General features: G+C 50.6%; 1 protein-coding gene across 1 annotated transcript in view; it reads left to right on the top strand.

Moving 5' to 3' along the window:
* EFL1 (elongation factor like GTPase 1) overlaps positions 1-13637 on the top strand; it is a 143431-nt gene extending 129794 nt beyond the window's left edge. The window contains exons 19-20 of the mRNA XM_062206334.1: positions 5031-5215; positions 13319-13637. Of these exons, the coding sequence (XP_062062318.1) occupies positions 5031-5215; positions 13319-13507 (374 nt within the window). The 3' untranslated portion in view covers positions 13508-13637. The remainder of the gene's footprint in view (positions 1-5030; positions 5216-13318) is intronic.
* The last annotated feature ends 8838 nt before the right edge of the window (positions 13638-22475 follow it).

Here is a 22475-nt window from a genome sequence, read left to right on the forward strand (position 1 = left end):
GAGTTTCCATCCACTGGGTCACTCTGAAATACCTGCAATGGCCAGGAAGCCAAAGCTGGGAGATAAGAACTCAATCCAGGTCTCCCATGTGGGTAGCAGGAAGCCAGTAACTTGAGCCATCGGCACTGCCTCCAGCAGGAAGCTGGAGTCAGGAGTTAGACCTGGGACTCAAGCCCAGGGGCTCCAGTGTGGGATCCAGGTGTCCTAACCTGTGTTGCAACTGTTGGGACACATGCCTGCCCCGATTATTTATTTTATGAGCATGCTTCCATGTGGCTTCTTTGTATTTGTGACGTTCATTTTAAACTCTGCATAATGTCCTATCAAGTTGATGCATTATAGTTTACTTACCCATCATCCCTAAACTGGAAATTCACGTTGTTTCCTGTTGGTTACCTGTTAGAGAAAACATTGCTGTGAACAGCTGCTTACTTTCTTAAATTCTGAGAAAGACAATAGCACACCTTTAGCTGCCTGACTTCTAGTGTTCAAGATTCTAGAGGGGTGGGCGTTTTGGTCGTGGTTAATGTGCTGTTTGACATACTCACATCCCATATCTGGGCGCCTGGAGTCAATTCTGGTTTCCTGCTAATGCATACCCGGGGAGGCAGCATGTGATGTTGCAAGTGCTTGGGCTCCTGCTACCCGTGTGGGAAACGCGAATTGAGTTCCTGGCTCCTGACGTTGGTCTGACCCACCTCAGCTGTTACAGACAGTTGAGGAGCGAACCGGTAGATGGAGAACTGTCTGTCTCTACGCTTTTCAAATAAGGGTTTTTTGTTTTTTTTTTTTTTTAAATTGTAGAATCTACAAATTAATCTTGCTTACTATTATGGAAAAGAAACATCTGTAGCACCATAAAAGAACAGATGGGATTCAGTGGAGCCCAAATGGGGAAGAGCTTTTTTTTGAACTTGGGTGTTAGAGAAGACAGTATGCATCAAGATCTTTTTAATGGGCTCTAAGCGATGAAGAGGACTTGAAAACAGAGTTGAGTTGCAAGTGATTGAAGAAATTGTGAGCTCGGAGTGGAAAAATCCCAGATGTGTAACTGCAGGCAGTCATGGCGTACCGTGGCATGCTCTCTCTACCCTGGGGTCTGGCAGTCACAGGAGCCAACGTAGGGATGACTGCCAGCCTCAGAGAGCCCTGAATACAGAGACCCCTGTATTGTAGACATTAAGAACTGAGCCCCAGTCAGGACTTCTCCATGTGATTGACCTTTTTGTTGCTGTTTTGTTCTGACAACGACCTCTTCCCTGGTCCCTTTCACACAGTAGGGCCCTCAGTTATCTTTTATTTTTTAAAAAAGATTTATTTATTTATCTGAAAGAGTTACAGAGGGGGGTGGAGAGAGAAAGAGCAAGAGAGGTCTTCCATCTGCTGATTCAATCCCCAAATGGCTGCAACAGCCAGAGTTGGACCAATCCAGAGCCAGGAGCTTCTTCCAGGTCTCCCACGCAGGTGCAGGGGCCCAAGGACCTTGGCCATCTTCCACTGCTTTTCCAGGCCATAGCAGAGAGCTGGATTGGAAGTGGAGCAGCTGGGACTCGAACTGGCACCCATATGGGTTGCCGGCACTGCAGGCAGCAGCTTTACCTGCTGTGCCACAGCGTCAGCCCCTCAGTGATCTTTAAGTGAACAAATGTATAACCAAGAGCTCAGGGCTGCCTCCAAAAGTTTGTGGAAGACAAATCAAAAGGTACATTTATTTTAGTGCAAAAATACTTGAAATCCCTGCTAAGGAGGGGGCTTTACTCATGAAAATTATATAATGAAAAAGCGATGCACGGCTCTCAAAGTCTGTTAAAGTGCCAGACTATTGGAGGGACCACAGCATCCTCATTGGTCTGGCTGCGCTGAGCTCTCAATGATGCCGGCAGCAGGTATAGAGGGGTGAGGGTCTCTGAATGTACCCCAGCGTCGGGCACACCTGTCGTGAGAACCCGCCATGTGTGGAAGATTTCATTCCAATGTTTTTCTTTGTCTGGTGATCGGTCACTGTGCCCTAGTTTTCAGATATTGTTTTAGTCGAATTAAAATTGGCTCAAAATTACATAGTTAATTACATTCACTTTCAATCACTGTTATCAATCCAAGCCTGTGGACGAGACCCGCGAAGGGGAGGGGTTGCCAGCCTCTGCAGCAGCAGGCAACGGGCCTGCCCCACAGGCCCCATCTCGTCTGTGTGCCCCTAATTTCCTCATTCGTTTTACCCCTCAGATTTTCTATTTACTTCCTTAGACCACCTTACAACTTTTCTTAGCAAAGATCACACCTATGAGCTAGATGGTAAGATTTTTTTTTCTTGTCTATCTTAAACAATGTATAGCCCAAAGAGGATCACAAATGAACATTAATAGTTGCTCGTCTTATTTCAGAGCATTCAAACTATACTTGAAGTATTGCTTACATTGCTGGTCACCACATACTAAGAGGGATGTAAATAAGGTGCGGTAGTTCAAGTAGGAGAGTGGGATAGAACAGGAAATACAGTTCATGTCCCACCAACGCTGGCCTGGAAATGCAAAGGCAAACTACCTGTCTTTGAGTAGTTTAAATTAGGCTGATTTGTGGGAGAGAGATTAAACTTGTCCCGTACGATAAAACTAAGACTTAACAGTTAGCAGCTTTAGGGGAGCAGATCTAGGGACCAAGAATTACCTGGCTATTAGTTCTCTCCGAAGATAGTGTGTACTGACAGTGTCAGTGACTAGCGGGATAGAATTTGTTGGCCCTTCAGTTCCCATCCAAGCCACTGTGACCTTTGTAATATGACAAGGGGGAACGGCTGGAATTGGGAGAGTGGCATCGCCTTCTGGGGTAGGTATTGCATTTTTAAGTACTACGTCACACATTTCAATAGGAAGGCCGTGGGCATTGTAAATGTGAGTTGCAGGTGAAGAGAGGTCTGGCTTGGAATCTCGGGAGTCCCAGGCGTAAAATTAGCATTAACCACAGAAATCATGAATGAATTGGTTCTCCGAGGAGAGAGTTTGTTCAAAAGAAAGCATCAAGACTCCAAGAATACCTATAGCAAGTAGTTGTCCACGCCACAGTTACTGAGCTAAACACTGGAAAGATCAGAAGCCCCGGGGAGTACAGGAGGTACTGAGTTTGGGTAGTGTTGGCAGAGGAGCTACTGATCAGTAGCTTCTAACACCAGGAGACTGGAGAGTGAGGGTTGGGAAAGGGGCATTCAGGTTAGGAGTGTGAAAATCATTACAAAGTTGCAAGCAAGCATTTTCAGTAGAGCTTGGAACAACCCGGAAAGCATCCGTGTTGAAGAGCGCACAGAGAAGAAATGCGAGCGAGGAAATGCAGGAGGGCCAGCGTCGTGGAGCCGCGAGTAGGCTGCTCACAGAGCCAGCCTCCGACAGCAGAGCGCCCGTCCCTTCCCGTCCAGCTCCCTGCTGACGCACCTGGGACAGCAGCAGAGGACGGCTCACGTGCTTGGGCTCCATCACCCACAGGGCAGACTCGGATGGAGTTCCTGGCCCCTGCCTTTGGCCTGGCCCAGCCATGGCTATTGTGGACTTTTGGGGAGTGAACCAGTGGATGGAAGCTCTCCCTCTTTCTCCTCCTCCCTTTCCCTCTTCCTCTCTTCTGTTACTGTGCCTTTCAAGTAAATAGATAAATCATTTTTTATATTTTTAATGTAGGAAGAAGATACTGTAGCGGCTGGAGGAGAGTGGGGGGGGCACAGTGTCAGGGTGGTGGTGGAGAGTTGGGGTCACAGTGGCACCTTTCTTGTCACTCACAGAATTTTTACTTTTTTTTTTTTTTTTAATTGAAAGGCAGAGCGAGAGATTGCCCACTTGATTGTTCACACACCAAAAGCATGCAACAGCCAACGCTGGACCAGACCAAAGCCAGGAGCCTGGAATTCTATCCAGGTCTCTCTCCTGCATGTCAGGGACCCAACTACTTGAGCCGTCTTCTGCCTGGCAGGGTGCACAGTAGCAAGAAGCTGAAACAGTGCAGACCAGGACCTGAACTCCGGCACCCCCAGTGGGTGCCGGAGCATCTTAATCCCTGTGCCACACCACTGCCCCTACTTTGTTTTTAAGCTAAACCTAAAGATGATAAAGGCCCATCAGTTTATAGGCTTGGTTAGTGTTAATTTAAAAAAAAAAAAAAGATTATTTATTTATTTATTTATTTATTTTGAAAGAGAGAGGAAAGGCTCTTTGGACTGCTGATGGATTCCTCAGATGGCCACAACAACCAGAGTGGGCCAGGCCGAAGCCAGGAGCTTCACCTGGATCTCCCGTGTGGGTACAGGGGTCCAGACACTTGGGCCATCTTCCCCTGCTTTTCCCAGGTCGTTAGCAGGGCGCTGGATCGGAAATGGAGCAGCCAGGGCACAAACCGGCACCCATATGGGATGCTGGTGTCGCCGGCGGCAGCTCTACCTGCTACGCCAGCACGCTGACCTCTGTTTTAATTTCTTACAGCCTTACAATACGTTGAGTTTTCCACCATTTCTTTTTTCCCTTTATCCTTTCTCATATCCACCACCAGGGGAGAAAAAGGCACAGGGACTCAGATAATTTCATCCTGTGCCTTCAGTCATTCGTTTAAAAAAGATACAGAGTGAGTGGGTGGCACACACACCAGATGCTTAGGAGACAGGAGTCCAGGACACAGTGTAGTCTCAAAAGACGCTGCAGCCCTGCTCTTCTGCAGTGAGGCTCTCTGAGGCTAACACATGCATGGGTGATTGCTGTAATTACAATTGCCGTTCAAGTGGAAGGAAGAGGCGGCCTTAGGGAGCATCTGTGCTAACTATCCCAGCTTCTTCACAGTTGTCCATGATTCTCTTCTCTTGCTCTTCCTGTTGACTTATAGATCGATCCGTCTCACACATTTTCTCTCCCTACTCTTAAATAGATAAATATGGTCGAAAACGTTTCCATGCTCTTGAAAACCAAAATTACCGATAACAAATTTATACAGGGTGCGATGTGGAGGCAATCGTGTCCCCGTGTGGCCAAGGCGATGAACTGAAGCCATTCCTGACTTTGCAGGCCGCGTCTATGCTGTCTTGTCGAAGCGAGAAGGTCGAGTGCTTCAAGAAGAAATGAAGGAAGGGACAGACATGTTCATCATCAAGGCCGTGCTGCCCGTGGCCGAGAGCTTTGGTTTCGCCGATGAAATCAGGAAGAGGACCAGCGGCCTGGCCAGCCCGCAGCTGGTGTTCAGCCACTGGGAGGTGAGATTCCCCAGTTCCCCAGCTCCTCCTCTACATCCCTGGATGTGCCCCCTGCCAGAGAGGCCCCGGGAGCTCACGGAAGGCCCTGGGCGCTCAGATGGCCGACAGCAGAGAGCAGGGGGCTTTGCTCATCCGGGTTCAATGGACCCTCGATTCTGCGTGGCTTTTAGTGCGCACTTGGGCGCGTTTTTCACCCTCTCTTTTTATTTGGTGTAAAGTTTAGATGCACGACACTTAATCCTCGTGTTCTCCCTGTAAAGCTTTATTTTAGACTTTTACAGGAGAATCACGGATCTTTCAAAAGTGAAACGTCACTTGGGAAAAACTACCTCCAGCGCCCAGGGGGGAACAGTCCTGCCCCTTGCAAGGGGGAGCTTTAGGTCTGCTGTAGTTCGTATTCCTCGGCCCATTATGAAGATTCAGGGTGTGTGCAGCTTTCAAGTGCTGTGGAGCAAAATGCTCATCAGAGCACTTCCGTGTCGGCGTGGATGGAGGGAGGCGAGAAGATGAGCCGTGTCTGTACTCGGAAAGGAAGAGTCAGCAGCCCACGTTGCCGGAGAGAAGACAGCTTGTGAGCACAGTATTCTTCAAGTCGAGGCGAGACGAGTCCTGAGAGCAGGCCTCAGTGAGGTCAGACCACCCTTCCTGAGCAGGCCCAGGGGGGCGACGCGGGCCCATCGCAGGTTACGTTTCAAGACAGAGCCGAGGGTCAGGAGTAGAATTGTTAAACTAAGAGACATAGGCAGAAAGGTTGTTTAAAGAAAACTTTCTAAGTAAGTTCACTGTTTTGTGTGTGTGGTTTTGTTTTGTTTTTTTTTTTTTTTTTTTTGGCTTTCACCATGGAAGTTTATAGTTTAGTGGAAGAAACGTTGACTTGGAATCGGTCCTGGTTTCAGATGTTAGTTCTGCCACTTATTTGGACAAATTGTGAGCCTCCCTGAGTGTTTTTGGCCCCTGGATACGATGTGTCAAATATCTGACTGAGTGGCTGCCATCGCCACGTGCAGGCCGTTGACTGTTTGCCATTCTCTGTCCACACCACATTCCTTGTGTGTGCTCTCAGCAGCGTGGCCCTGCACCAGGCTTCACGCCGAGGTGCAGGGTGTTTTTCTTCAAATCTTTTTATTTCCACAAAACTCACGGTTCAGGTTCAGTACTAGTTGTTCTTTCTCTGTGTTTACCCTGATGGGTCCATTTCTCTAGAACACTTTAAATGGAGTTTAAATTTATTTATTTATTTAAGCAAAGAGACAGACAAAGCGCCCATCTGTTGGTTCACCCCCAAACGGTCTCAACAGCCAAGGCTGGAGCCAGGAACCCGAAATACAATCCAAGTTTCCCATGTGGGTGGCAGGAATCCAACAGCTCGCACTGTCTCACAGGAAGCTGGAGCCAGGACGCGAACCCGCACTTCAGTGTGGAATGTGGGTATCCCCACCAGGGTCTCAACTGCTAGGCCGAATGTCTGCCCAGAAAGTGTAAATTCAGGTAATTAATGGAGAATGAGAGTAGTTGAGAAAGAATCTTCATTTTAGGCCAGCGTCGTGGCTCAATAGGCTAATCCTCTGCCTAGCGGCTGGCACACCGGGTTCTAGTCCGGTTGGGGCACTGGATTCTGTCCCGGTTGCCCCTCTTCCAGGCCAGCTCTCTGCTGTGGCCCGGGAGTACAGAGGAGGATGGCCCAAGTGCTTGGGCCCTGTACCCCATGGGAGACCAGGATAAGCACCTGGCTCCTGCCTTCAGATCAGCGCGGTGCGCCGGCCACAGCGGCCATTGGAGGGTGAACCAACGGCAAAAGGAAGACCTTTCTGTCTCTCTCTCTCTCTCTCACTGTCCACTCTGCCTGTCCAAAAAAAAAAAAAAAAAATCTTCATTTTAAAATTAAACTTAGAATCTGGTCAACCAGTGAAGTAAATGACACTAGAGAAAAACTGACTTTGGCCAAGGTAAATTTGATTTTAATTCTGCAAGTTCATATCATCTAAATTGATACGAGTGAAGTTGCATTGGACTTCATCTGCTTAAAAAAACTTACTTTTTAAAAAAAGATTTTTATTTATTTGAAAGAGTGAGAGAGACAAAGAGAGATCTCCCATCCACTGTTGCACTCCCCAAATGGCCGCAACTGCTGGAGCTGGGCCAGGCTAAAGCCAGGAGCCAAGAACTCCATCAGGGTCGGGTCTCCACGTGGGTGCGGGGGCCCAAGGACTTGGCCATCATCTGCTGCTTTCCCAGATGCACTAGCAGGGAGCTGCGTCTGAGGTGGAGCAGCCGGGACCCAAACTAGTTCTCTGGTATAGGATGCTGGTGTTGCAAGCTGTGGGTTAACCCGCTGCACCACAATGCCGGCTCTAAAAATCCCATTCGTAATGCATGATAGAACCAAGGTTAGTGTTCTGATTTATGTAACTTTTTTTCCCCTCAGTATAAATTCTATATTTCTTCAGTGACTTACTGTGAAATTTTCTTGAATTTTGCATGTTTGAAACTAAATGTTCTTTCAGTGGTTTTATTAACTTACGTCTGAGTAGTTATCATTGTTACCTTTCATTTTGTTGGAAACAGTAGCCCCAAAGCATTTATATTTTAATCCTGAAGCTTACAGATAGTAATTTCTTATTTTCACGAAAATCCTAGCTTTTTAGCTTTGCCTTCGGCACTCAGCTACCACATGTGAACATAAACAAGTAGGAAGCAGGAGAGACGGGTTATCACAGACAACACCTGGGAACAGGCGAGGGGTCTGTCACGTGGATGCATTACTGACGTTCACTCTGGGGAATGTCATACGGTGTCCTCTGCCACGGGCGCTGGTGACCAGACCTGCGATCCTGGGCCAGGAGGCCGGACGATACTTAGAACTGGAGAGAGAGCTGTTCACTTCGGTGTAACGACCTAGAGAGGCAAACACTTTCTTCATTGGCACTGCCTTCAGTGAAAACTGCCTTCAGCACCCACAGCTCTGGCTCCTTACTGTCGTAGCAATGACGAGTGTTCCGTCCCACGAGGATGGCCTTGACCAACACTGCAGAACCCCAGGTTGCAGAGGGTGTGCGTCCGCCAGGTAATCACTGTGTCTACTGTTTGTAAGTGCACATCCAAAACAGACACTCAGAGCTGCTGTGAATGTGGCGTCGTGACTGGCAGAATCTGAGCTCGTATGTTCTGGTTTTTGTTCAAAGATCTCATCATTTTACAGTCTTATCCTCAAAAGTGATTTCACAAAGCACATTTTTAGAAAAGTATAAAGTCCACCTCATTTCCTAATTGGCAAATATACCAGGATACTCCAAAAATTCATGGAACAGTGGAATGAAAAGATAAGTTTATTTTAATGCAAATCCATTTTGAAATCAGTGGGTGGTTTTCTTCATGTGCATCTTCCACAAACTTTTTGAGGACCCCTGGTGTTGGTCAGGAAAGGAACCCAGAATACAGTGGCCCAAGTAAAGGGGAGACTGTGTGTCCGGAGGTGGAGGAGGTGGTCTAGGGCTGGCACGTGGCGCTGTGCCAGGAGCCCAGCTCACTCCAGATGGCTACGTTTCTCCGCCCTCGGCAGAATTCTGCTGGTGCGCAGGCCGGCTGTTCCACCTCCCCGTCTTGTCCACATTTGAGCTAATAGGAACGGGGCGGGAAGGAGACAGGACGTGCGCCTTCACTGTGCGGATGCACACCGGATCTCGCACACGTCACTCCATCCCTTCCTGTTCCCCAGAACCAGTCTTGTGACCAGTCTAACGAAGCCCCACTTCACAAGGCTAGAAATGCAGCATTTGACCAGGTCAGGGGTCAGCAAAGTAGGGTTCGTTTCCTGTTCGGGTAAAGAAGTTTTTACTAGAACATAGCCAGACTCATTCATTTGTGTATTTTTCTGTGGATGCTTACATGCATAGCTAAGTACTGAGATCATAAGGCCCATACGGTCTGAAACCCTTCCTGTCTGGCTCTTCATGGAGAACGTGTGCCCGGGCCCCTTGAGCCAAGGCCGCCGTGTGCTGGCCAGAACTCCTGCTACCAAAGAAACAGGGACGGGTGGGCGTTTAGGGGCAACTCGGATAAAATCAGTGAGGCTCTTCCAAGGACGTGAGTTTTATTACTTGAAAGCCGAATGGTTTTCAATCTCCTTTGTCTCAGAATTGAAATAATTTTTTTAAATGCTGAAAACTGACCTTACGCACTTAGTGGTTTTTTTTAAACTACGAGTTTCTGACTTAACTACAGCTTATTATTAAAAATCAGTCTCTTTAATAAATAATTTTAGAGGAGAAACTGCCGTCCATGAAAGTTTTGCCCCAATTTTGAGCCATCCTCCCGTCATCTCTCGGACACCTGTTGTGTTCGTGTTCCCCAAAGCTGCACATCTCACAGCTAAATGCCACTGATCTGATATTTCATGGCTGTCTCGGTTCCCCCCCGTGCCCCACCCCGTGGTTAGCTTTAGAAATAACACAGTTGTTGAGCTCTGGCTTCTCACTCCAAGGCACTTTTTTTTTCATTTGTATTCTGCCACACCATGTAATTTACAATCAAGGGCTTTTGAGAGAAAGTGCTTCGAGAAACGGAGGAAATAAAATTACAGGCATTTTCCATGAGGAAACCTTTGAAGTCAGCAGTCGCGTGATTTCTCTCTCAAGTTCTACCCTTCTGTGAAAAAGGAAGAAAAGGAGCTAATGACAGGCACAGAAAGAGAAGCAGCGCCGGCCAACGCGCTGCGGGGCACGGGGGGCAGCCCTTGAACAGGGGCTCACTGGGCGGGGGTGCTGCCCGGGGGCCGCCTCAAGTTCACGCAGGGTAAGGGAGAAATGACTCCAGTGGATCCGAAGAAGTTCATTCTGAACACTGTATTTCCACCTGCCAACCATAATTATGGTGGAAATTGAGCAAAAAATTGAATTGGGACCTAGGGTTTTTTGGTTTTGTTTTGTTTTTAAGACCCAGGACAGCAGCTTGCTCAATGCCTTTCTGTGAATTACAAAATGGCATCCTTGGGGCCTGTGCTGGGCGTAGTGGGTCAAGCCCCTGCCTACAGTGCTGGCATCCCATATGGGTACTGGTTTGAGTCCCAGACATTCCCCTTCCGATCCAGCTCTGTGCTATGGCCTGGGAAAGCAGTGGAGGATGGTCCAAGTCCTTGGCCCCTGCACCCATGTGGGAGACCCAGAAGAAACTCCTAGTTCCTGGGTTCAGATGGCTCAGCTCCAGCCATTGCAGCCATTTAGAGAGTGAACCAGTAGATGGAAGACCTTTCTCCACCTCTATCTCTACCCCTCCTGTAACTTTCAAATAAATAAAATAAATCTTAAAAATCTTTCAAGTAAACAAAATAAATCTTAAAGAAAGCAAGCCATTAACAAGGAGCTGGGTTGGAAGTGGAACAGCTGGGGTACAAACCGGTGCCCATGTGAGACGCGGGCACTGCAGGAGCTCACAGATAGGAGCCCTTTGCTCACAGAGGCTTCACTGCATTGCCCGGCTCGGGACCCAACGTGTGTTTCCTAAGGACTCTTGTTCTCTGCTTCTAGAACTCGTGTTAGATACACCCTGCAATTTCTGTCTCTCTCTGGGAGACTCTGGGACGTTTCTGTAAGTCTACCTTTTTTCAATAATAATTTATTGGGCTGAAATTCATAGAGCATAAAGTTAACAACCATAAGCAGTTCTGTTGCTTTTAGCACATTCACAATGTGTGTGACCACCACCATCACTCCAGAGTAAGGCTCCTCACCGTCCCACCATACCCAAGGCCCCCCTGACTACTGGGCTGAGTTCTTTCTCTGTGGGCTAATCTATTCTGACGCTACATACACAGGGAAGCGTTTAATGTGTGACTGTTTGTGTCTGGGTTCGCGTCACGCAGTGTTTTGGGTGTATCTCTGTGTCGTATTAGTGCTCCGTTCCTGTTGGTGGCAGTTCAGTAGCCCGTTCCGTGGATGAGCCATATTTTGTTTATCCACTCAGCCACTGTGGACGTTGGAGCCTTCTTCCCCAGCATGAGCTGCAGGTCTGCTGTGACCCTGCGTGCATGTGTACCCGATCCGGTCCTTCTTTCCAGTTCTTGGATCAGTACCTAGGCATGGAGTGGGGAGTCCTACATTAATTTAACTTCTCAGGGCGCTGCCGGACCTTTGTCCTGGTTTCTGTGCCGTTCCACATTCCCGTCCGCAGTGGACGGAGGCTTCCCGTGTCTTCGCATCCCCCCAGTGTTTGTATCCTCTCTGTTTTCATCATTACTTCTATCACAGCTGCCCCGGTGGGCGGGACGTGGCACCTCATGGCGGTGCAGACTTGCCTCTCCCTGGTGCCTCTCTTCTGCCCACGTACCACCTGTATAGCTTCGTTGGAGAGATGTCTCTTCAGATCTTTGGCCAGTTTTTTATTGGGTTGTTGACACATTATCTTCCTGTTGCGTTGTAAGGGTTCTTTATGTACTCTGTATCCATGTCAGCCTTTTAATTCACTACTTCTCAGCCGTACTTGGTCTGCTCGCTGGACTTGTTTTTCACAGCTGCCTAATGTTTGCTGGATGCCAGCTGTGCCCTCTGTTTCTCTGTGGACCCCACTGCTCTCTCTGAGGTCCCGTCACATTGCTCTGCTGCCCTTCTCGATTAGCTCTTCGGTTCTGCCCTCTGTCGGTTCTGATGGCTGGCTGGGCGCTGGACTCCGTGCTGTGCCTTCGCTCTGTCACTCACGGAAGGTCATCTTCAGGAGTTCGCTTGCCGTGTGTCCCGCTGTGGAGTGGCCTCACCGGTCAGTGTTTCAGTCACCTCTTCCTCTGACCCCCCAGTGCCATGGCTCCCACCACGTCCCTTGCCGTGGCTCCCTCGCTGCCCTCGCCAGTGTGGGTGGTGCAGAACCGCAGGTTAGCACGGGCTGCATCTCGTCTCCACAGCTGCCTGTGTCTGCCACGTTTCTGGTCACAGCCTGGGCAGACACGGGTGTCCTGGGTGCAGAGCCGAGCGAGCAGGTGTCTTCCAGGTATGTGGCTCTGGGCCCTTCACGCGTGGCTCACACGTGCCGTGGCTGCCTGTGGGCTTGCATGGGGCTTTCTCCTGGTTTACTACTGTGATGTCGCCCCTCCTCCCTCCAAAAACTTCTCTTCCTGGCCCACAGCAATTTCCCCTTCCATGTTGAAGAGTGACTGACTAGCTTTTTTTTCTTTTCTATATTTTGAATTGAAAAGTGTTGGGGGCTTGTGGCTACCCAATAAATAACCTTCCCCCTAGTTGAGAAATAAAAGAATTATAACAACAGCAACCCTAAGGCAAAGAAAGGCCAGCATCTGGGCTTCATTGCTGATCAAGCTGATCTTGGAGAAGGTGGTCTTTAAGGAGAGGCACGTGGCTTTCTAAGCCTGACGAGTCCAAAGCGGCAGCGTGGGTACAGGCTCTGGGGCATTGGACTCCACTCAGATGGGTCCATGTCCAAGGTCACCATCTCCTTGAACAGCACGATGTGGCTGCTGGCCATCCCTCTACGCAGTCTGGCTTCCAGACTAGTCGGCTCTCTCCTCCTTGCCCTTCTCCAAGCTCTGCCCTCGCCCTTCCTTTCAAGGAGTGAGGTCAGCAGGGAATTGTCCAAAGCCTGCCGTCCTCTGGGTTTATCTCTCCTCACCACCTTTCTCTGTGTGGGTGCTGAGAAAAGGAAGCTACTCATGTCTGCCTCTGGTCCCGCTCACCAGGCTCTGCCCTGAATTGGAGAGCAAAGACTCAGAATCAAAAATGTGCTTCCAGGAACCTGTCGGTCTTTGCTGGGGACAAAGGCAACGTTGATGAAAAGACACTAACCCCCAGATAAATCCTAGTGAAAAGGAAAGTTTTCAATTGTGTTATTGAAGATTAATGGTTTGCCCTCTGTCTTCGTGTCCTGAAACAGCTCTGAGCAAAGGGTAATGTAGATGGTGGAAGCTGGGTGTAATCTACTGCCACTTGTTCACAGCGCCCCAGGGTCTTCGCATCGGTTCTTTCCCATTCCGCATAAACCTAACTGCCCATTGCCCAGCTTCTTCCGTCGGCTACGACTGTGTGAGCTGGGGGGCCCCACAGATGGGGTTTGCCATCGACATGGGCGTGCCTAACCTCCCACTTTCTGTCCCCTCTCTACAAGATCATTCCCAGCGACCCCTTCTGGGTGCCGACCACCGAGGAGGAGTACTTGCACTTCGGGGAGAAGGCTGACTCCGAGAACCAGGCCCGGAAGTACATGAACGCCGTGCGGAAGCGGAAGGGCCTTCACGTGGAGGAGAAGATTGTGGAGCACGCCGAGAAGCAGAGGACGCTCAGCAAGAACAAGTAGCCCCCCTCCCGCCCCCCCAGCCAGCGCCTTCCTCGTAAGGACTTGGAGTCAGTGTCGCCGAGGGGTCGGTCTCGGGAAGGTTTCTCTTTCAGTAAAGTGGATCCCTATAAATATTTTAAAGAAGATGTCACAAAACACATTTTCAGAGTGTTGTGGTTTTTTGGTTTTAAGCGATCCAGGTTCGAGGCAAGAAGTGACCATAATTCTGCAATGGTGACTTAGTGTTACCCTGCTAACCAGCCCCCTGCCCCTGCAGTGAGCAGTGTTCCGATTCCAGGACAACCTGTCGTGTGCCGGGTGGAGAGGTGCAGACGCCGTCCTGTGCAGTCTCCTGCACTGGGGCCCGCTCTGGCCTCATGGGCTCTGCACCTGCCAGGGCGGCGTCGCACGTCCTCCATCGCGGTGAATTTCTGAGCGGAAGCATCGCTCCTACCTAGTCACTGAGTCACGGAGGGAAAAGTACGGACCAGAGAGAGCAGAGCTGTGCAGTCCGTTCAGGCCACTGTCAGAACCGACCTGCTGCGTGGTCCAGCGAAGCAGTGAGCGCCTGTGTGTGTGCGTGTGTGTGAGTGTGTGTGCACCATCAGAGAATGTGTCGTCCCTTTTAAAACAAGTGTTAATCAAAATTTTGGCCCTTTTTCAAAAAAAAAAATCCTGTAATTTTCTCTGCTCTGTCCTGCAGCCTCACGGAAGGTTGCCGTCTGATGGCCACGAGGTGGCTGCCTTCGCTGTAAACATCTCTCAGGCTCCTCGGCCACCTCATCCAGAGCGATCCCCATTTAAGGAACAACGGCAATCCGGTCAAAAATAGACTTTGTTGTCTCTGAGGTTGCATAATAATTTTTATAGCCACTTAGGATTCCTTTTCGTAACATACGATTATCAGACGCGACTTTGCTTTGTGAATGCCTTTAATGAGCCTGCCTAATAAGCTAGGTCGTCCTCCATCCCAGTTGTCACCTTATCTGTCATCTTCAGGGCCCAGCGTGGCCGGTCATGTCTGGCTGACCCAGACTCTGGGGAAAGCATCCTAGATAATCCGCCGGGTCTGTTTAAGAGTAACGGGTGGTGGTATCTGAATTCGTGGAGGAGAGTGATAGCGTGTGCTGGTGATAGCCCAGGAAAAGCTCGCACGCGGACGGCAGCCTTCAAACTGCGAGCTGTGCTCTAAGTGTTTTCTTGGACTGCACACTTGATCAGCAAATCACGCACGCAAGGGAGGAAAGAGGCCCAGCCCAGGCAGGGTCGGAGCTCTCCCTGCTGTTCTCTGGGGCCCTGCCAGCTGTGCCAGCATGGGGAACGCACGCGTCTGGCTGGGAGCCCGCCTCTCCGTGTAGGAGGAGACACTAAGGGGCAGGCCGAGGGGGGTAGCTAGGCGACCGTCTACATCGTCTACCCTAACATGGGTCTGGCCTTGCGACCCTGGGCGCTGACCACTGTCCCTGTCTGTGACAGCACAGTGAGACTGTCTTCCTCTGTCCCAGCGCCATGCCCAAGTGTTGAATTCATTGGAAGGAAACCAGAAAGCTCTCAGTGTCCACGTGGAAGTGAGAATCCTGTGGTCATGGGGCAGCCGGAGTTTGGGCAGTGGTCTAGGCAGGCTTCAAAGATGGTGCAGAAGGTGAGGATGAAGAAGCCACAAACCCAGGACCCTCCCCCTCTCCCCCTCACCTCCCGAAGGTTCTTTGCACTGAGGGTCCAGAGACAGCTGTGTATCCACTCGGGGTACAGGCCTAAGGGACACCAACCTTTCCGGGCCAGCCCTGAGCCCAGAGTCGGGAGGGGAGGGTGCGGGCAGGCGCGGGACTCCAGGACCCGCTGCAGGCGGGCAGCCCAGAGCATGAGCCTGGGGCCTTTTTCTTGGGTCAGAGTTTCTGTGGGTCAAAGGGGGATGCCCGTCTCGTGGTGTGGATTGCTGGAATGGTGCCCATGTTTATTCGTCTTCTTCATCGTGTTGGGTACGTACACACAAGGGGACTCCAAAAGGATGTTTGTTTTGATGCCAAAAATACTGATCTCTGTGAGGGGGTTTCCTGCAGGTTCACGAAGATTATAAACTTCGCACAGCTATCACAGTTTTTGTATCCCAAAATAAAATGTGTCTTTTAGCTCCATTTTCTGTGAACTTGTGGAAGTCCCCTCGTATGGATCATGTCCTCTGCTCCTTCCACCTGTTACATGAGACAGGGATAAGGAAACTCATTAGGGCCTGGCAAAGGCTGTTCATAGCCCATGGTCACGTAGCTCATTCAGTCGCACCTCTGGGTGCTTGCAAGGCATCGCAAAGGGAGTCCACTGATGATTTCATAATTTGTGTTGGGCTCTAGCAATCCATCAAAAGAATGGCAGGGGAGCTGGGGAGGCCTTGGGGGCGTCTGATGTTTGTATTCTGGGCAAAGCTGCCGAGGTTCAAGGGTAATGACTGGTGTTCTAGATTCTTCCTCGGGGTTCTAGAGTCGTTGCCAGCGTTCAGGGTTCCCTACTCAGTGACCTAGGTTTATTGTCCATGTTCTAGATCCATTGCCAGCACTCAGAACCGTTACTGGTGTTCTGGATTCTTCCTCAGGGTTCTAGAGTCGTTGCCAGCGTTCAGGGTTCCCGCACTCAGTGACCTAGGTTTATTGTCCATGTTCTAGATCCATTGCCAGCACTCAGAACCGTTACTGGTGTTCTAGATTCTTCCTCAGGGTTCTAGAGTCGTTGCCAGTGTTCAAGGTCCACCATCCATACTGGCTCAGAGTTGTGACTGGTAACTTTAGAAAAATAACTGATTTCAGTAAGCAGTCAGCTTGGGTGCTTGGAGCTGCGAATGGAGATCCACAGAAGTATTCCTTCCTTCCTCCTGTCTGCCAACAACCAAGTAAGACACGAAGCTATGGACAGCTTGTCCCAGGAGCCAAAGGAGATGAGTAGGTGATTGAATATGGAAATTAGGAAGTCCTCCATGGTCAGAGTGCCAAACCAGCCCTTTCTGGTTAAGGCAAAGGGCACCTTACACTTTCCATGCTGGAAAAAAACTTCAGGAAAGTAATGAAAACCAAGGCATGGGATCAGGTCCTAAACAAGAACATGAACATCACGTTAAACACACAAACCAGACCGTGGAAGTCAGGGCCTTGCTTTGGGCGCGCTGTTAAATGTACGGAGCCTGGGCCACAGCAGCCCTAGGGCCCAGGCTGAGGTCAGGGTCCCCTGGCAGCTCCTGCTACAGGACGGGCAGGAGGAGTGAGGGGCAACACAGGGGAGAGTGCTCCCCAGAGGGGCCGAAATGAAAGAGCCAAGCCCCCCCCCCCCAACTTGGATGTCCCCAAAGAGCTGGGTGACCAGGGTGAGGCACCAAGTCTCCTTAAGCCTCAGCCCTGGTGCACAGGGTTACTGGGACGCACACATGAGCTAATCTTTGTTAGGACACAGTACCTGGTACCTGGTGCCCAACACAGTGAGGGCAGCTGCTGTGGCTGTTTTTGTCCGTCACATTTCCTAGCGCACGTGCACTGGAAGAGACCTGACGTTTAGGCCGGTTAAAGGATCAGGTGGGGGCCGGTGTCGTGGCACAGTGGGTAAAGCTGCTACTTGTGACGCCTGCATCCGTATGGACGCCGGCTCCTGTCCCGGCTGCTCCACTTCCAATCCAGCCTCCTGTTGATGCACCTGGAACACAGTGAAAGATGGGCCAAGTATTTGGGATCCTGCCACCCACATGAGAGACCCAGAAGAAGCTTCTGTCTCCTGCCTCCTGGCTTTGGCCTGGCCCAGCTCCAGCTGTTGCAGCCATTTGGAGAGTGAACCAGCAGGTGGAAGATTCTCTCTCTCCTCTCTTCTCTCTCTCCTCTATAACTCTTTCAAATAAATCTTTAAAAAAAAAAAAAAAAGAATCAATTGATCGTATGACAAAAATGGAACCTGCATATCTCACTTTATTCTGCTCTTGAGATTTCTTGCCTTCCTGCTGGTGTTGGGCCGTCTGGAACCAAAGAAGCTGGAACCCGCCAGAGGCGCTTTCTGCCTCTTTTCCTTTCCTTGTCTTTCCTTCAGGTTGGACTTCACACAGAGACCGGCGCCCCTTGTCAGAGCAGGGGCTGCCTGTCCCCAGCATTTAGCCAGTGGGATTCACCGTCCCCGCCCTCCCAGCTGCGGGGCTCTCTAAGCAGTTGGTCTTTTTTCAGCCACTGATGCTCACGTGGCAGAGTGGCTGGTGCTGCCTGACTCCGTCCACACACATTGGGCCCCTGGGCTGTCTTCATCCTTGACCTGGGAATCCACAACAGTCACTGGCTACAGCCAGAAGAGGACCTGCTAGAGGGTGCTTAGCCACACTGCAAGGGCCTGGCCCAGCCTAGGTGTTAGCTCTGCTCTCTCTGTTTCCATGCCTAGCAGCCTCAATTCCTGGTCTCCCCCCAAGGCCACCTCTCTTGCCCCATGCTACTGTGGAAGCAGCACTCATGGTTCCTATGGACACTGCCACAGCCCAGGAAGCTGTGCCCCACTCCCACCTTCTCGCGACCCCGACAAGCTCCAGCCGCCGCCACACTGCCAGCCTCACATCCCCATCCCACTTTTCACCCCTCTTTGCCTTGATTTGCCTCCTTTTCCAGCCTACAGCTCAAAACCAGTGGCTCCAAAGACTGCACCAACACTGACCATCTGTCCCGGCCAGCCGGCTGCCCAACACAGACATCCCCACACACCTGCTCCCATCCTGGCCCGGGTCACCTTCCTGCCACAGCCCAGGCTTGCTCAGTCGGCCCCCTTGCCTGCTCCAGGACCACTGCCCCTGGGAACCCCCTCCCTCCTGTTTTCAAAGAGCAAGCACACAGAAAGCCTTGGGAGGTGCCGCTCCCAGAAAGGTAGCAGGCGGTGACGCTGCAGTCTCAATGGCCAGCCTGGCTCCCCAGGAGGGGGCTGGGCCCAGGAAGAGGCACTGGACCAGCAGCAGTGACTCCTGCTTTGGTCAGTTAAGTGCACAGTGGCACCCACACGCGACAGGGAAGGACCAGAGCCTCCCAGGAAAATGACTGGGGTTCAAGGCTCGGGAAAATTTGCACAGTGAGTAACCAGCCCCTGCCCTGGCCTGGTTGGATGCTTGGAGGTGACAGACAGCTCAGAGTTGACTCTCAAGGCCTGGTCTGGAGGAGCTCACGCCCTACGTGTTCCTAACACTGAACAGTCCCCTGGCAGGGTTCCTCCTGCTGTGGATAGAGGGAGCACAACACAGGACAGAAGCCAGCTGGCACCAGGTCCAGAGTGGCACAGGGTGGAGTGCGGGGGGACACATGTTCAGCTGGGTCCCCTCTGATTTGCCTGCTGAGCCCAAGTGTGGGTTCTTCCTGGCTGTAGTGGCTCTTGCCTCTCTGTTGTGCAGTACCCAGCACCCTGCCTTTCTTTCATAAAACCACTTCAAATCTGTGCAGCCCGTGCACTGCGAGTGTGGTCATACATGCTCCCAGGACGCAGGCGTGGACAGTCCGTGTGTGCAAGTCCCTTGGCCTCATTGGCATGGATGTCTGACCCAGGGGTGGGTCAGTGAGTGCCCACCTCAGGACTTTTGAGAAAAATGCAGGAGTTTTTATTAGAGTTGCTTTGCTAGTAAAATAATAATAATAATAATAATAATAATAATAATAATAATAAAAGCCAGGGCTCTATTTTCTTTGCCACCTGGCCAGGTCCTACCAGAGAACTAAGCTTGCTCAGGAAAGCAGGGCTGAGTGAATCAGGAAAGACCAACTCGTGATAACATCGTCCTGAGTGTCTGAGCTCTGTCCCTCGCCCCGACTTCCCAGTTGGATGAGGCACTAAGGACTAAGGGGAGTTGTGTGTCGGTCAGCAGCAGGGCAGAGTCCTGGCCAGTATAACGCCTTTGCGCATGCCCCGCTCCTGCTCAGCGATGGCTCCTGCTTCCCGTCGTCCCCACCCTTGGCTGCGCCCTCTCTGGCTCCATCTCCATCGTATGACACCTTCCTGTGGCTACCCCACCTGGAGCTTTTCTCCTCTGGTGCCTGGAACACCATGTCGATCTCTTACGGGACCCAGCATGTTCTGATAAATATCGTAGTATAGGTTGTGTACAGATCTTACCCCAGCTTCTTTGAAAACCCCTCGAAGGTGGAGATGTCTCTCCCATTCTGGGCCTTGCACCCAGTGGGCCCAGCAAACCCTAGCAGAAGTACAGTGAGTGGCTTAAGGCTGTGCATTTGGTTGGGGAGAACAACCTTGGGAAAACAGGTCTCCAGCTCCCTGGGATGTTCACTAACTACTGCAGGCTGCTCCTCCTCACTGTGAACTAACCTCCTGCAAGACGTCCTTTGGACAATTCATTTCCTTCCACTTTATGGTAGCTGCAGAAGTTCTAACGTCTTCCCAGACGTGTCTGCTGTTCTTTTAGGAGAGAACGAACCGAGAAGCTATCCACTTGGAAACAAGAGTGTCCGCTAGTGATCCTTCTAGACAGAACGTTGGTGGACAGAGGAAGGAGTTACTTGCCTGTCAAACCCAGTAAGGGCAAAGAAAGGGAGTAACGGTGTGTCTCTACCAGGAAAGATCTGGGGCACTCAGAAATGTACTTTTAAGGAGAAAGGTTGGATCAACTTGGAAATGGTTACTTGAACCTCAGATGTAGCTGTTTCTTTTTTTTATTTGCCCTAATCCAAAAGCAAAACTGAGACCCGATGAGACATCTGGTTGTGAGTTTTTCCTGCTCTGTTATCATTTTTTTTTTTCTTTTTTAAGAAAATGCCTAGACAAGTTGGTGTTGGGAGAATTTTTCTGTTCTGTGGATCCTATGAGATCATAGAAAATACACTTTTCATTGTCACACTTTTCGCTTTTGTTCACAACATCTTGACTTTAAGAATTAAACGTGGAGGCCAGCGTTATGGTGTAGTAGGATAATTCTCTGCCTACAGCGCCAGCACCCCATATGAGCGCCGGTTCGAGTCCTGGCTGTTCCTCTTCCAACACAGCTCTCTACTATGGCCTGGGAAAGCAGTAGAAGATGGCCCAGGTCCTTGGGCCCCTGCACCCGCATGGGAGACCCAGAAGAAACTCCTGGCTCCTGGCTTCGGATCAGCACAGCGCTGGCCAACGCAGCCAACTGGGGAGTGAACCAGCGGATATCTCTCCCTCTCTCTGTAATTCTACCTCTCAAATAAATAAAATCTCTTTAAAAAGAAGAAGAAAATGTATTTGGGGATCACTCTTGGTTTATTTACTATTTGCTATTTAATGCTCTGAAATTTGTCCTGTTCACTGTCAATGATCAAAATATTTTCAGACCTGCAGTGTGAACTCTGACAAGCAGCCTTGGTTTCCAATGCAAGAGGTACAGAGAGAGCTCTGGCACCCCGTTCTAGGTGCCTTTGCCTGGCTCCGAGCAGCGTCAGGAGCACTTTCTAAGGTGACCCCCCACCCCCACTGCAATGAGCTGGCAGCATTGATTAAATTCCTGCCAAGTCCATGCGTTGGGTGCAGCAGGGTGGAAACCACTAACTGGACATGACATTGGGGGACGTCGAGGTGAGTACGACATTCTCTGGCAACGGTGGACTCAACACAGACAAGCAGCCCTATAGAGACACCCAGGCACAGGTGCAGAGATACCTGACCGAGGCAGTGTGGAGTGGCCCCAAAGGGAAAAACTCCAGTGTCCATCAGTGGAGACCCAAGGAAGAGAGTGCACCAGTGGCCATTAGGGTGACTGCAGAAGACTTTACCTAATGACACAGAGTCCCAAGATACATTGGAAAGTACAAAGCCAAGCTACAAAATTAAATTTTGTTTGAATGCATGTTTATTATGTACGGATAATATGTGCATCCATTCTTAATAAACCACTTGCTAAGTGCATGCAATGTTGCACAGTCCCTCCCCCTATACGTTAATGCTAGGGACAGGAAGTCTAGAGCTTAAAGAACAGAGATCCGCATGAGCTCCGACAGAGGCAAAGAGCTAACACCCGGCGGCCTTAGGTCCCTGTTCTTACAAGCAGTGTGCTCACGCCCCCACCGCGTGAGTCAGCGCTCTTATGCCAGGAATATGGATCATAAATATTACTTGTGGAGCTCCTGCCATGTGCCAGACACTCTTCTAAGCGCTTTAAAAAAGATTTATTTATGTTTATATTTGTTTGAAAGGCAGAATGATGGCGGGGGTGGGGGGATAGGGGGAGAGAGGCAGAGAGAGAGAGAGAGAGAGAGGGAGAGAGAAGCTTCTATCAGCTGGTTCAATTCCCAATTGGCTGCAACAGCCAGGGCTGGGCCAGGCTGAAACCATTAGCCATGAACTCCATTTGGGTCTCCCACGTGGATGGCAGGACTCAAGGGCTTATTGGGCCACCCTCTGCTGCTTCCCCAGGCACATTAGCAGGGAGCTGGATCAGAAGCAGAGCAGCTAGGCTTCAAACTGGCACTCAATACGGGATGCTGGCATCGCAAGCTGCTGCTTAACCCACTGTGCCACAACGCCTCCAACCTCTGAGCACTTGCTATGGATTCCCTCCATGAAGCCAGACGTCCCTTCGGGGTGGATAAGAAGATTAAAGCAGACTCAGTAAATAACTTGCTCAGCATCACAGGCCAGTGTCCCAGAGCCCTGCAGGCACCTGCCTGGTCCCAACTCTTGTCAGATGGTCCATATAAGGAGCCTGGTGAGAGACGGCAGGTGGTAGGAATGCTGGGGTCCAGCCAAGGCCTTAGCCGTGCCCAGCCGGAGCTCCCAACTTTGCCTCCTGGGCTCTCACAATTTCAGGCCACCATCTTTTTCCAGAGAGGAAAAGGTTGGGGCAAATCTGCCTATCAAGGCAACATTGTATCCTCCACCGGAAAATGCACTTGTTCGTGTTTCCCTGCTCTTCTGCACCTGTCAAGGTGACCGGTAAACACCGGAGTAGAAAGCAATCAGTCCTCTGCTTTCAACTCGGCCGCCTTAAATTTCAGCTGCACCCATAGTCGAGACGGCCAGATGGAGGGGT

This window comes from Lepus europaeus, chromosome 11 (genome assembly GCF_033115175.1).
Source record: "Lepus europaeus isolate LE1 chromosome 11, mLepTim1.pri, whole genome shotgun sequence".
In the NCBI taxonomy this organism is placed as follows: domain Eukaryota; kingdom Metazoa; phylum Chordata; class Mammalia; order Lagomorpha; family Leporidae; genus Lepus; species Lepus europaeus.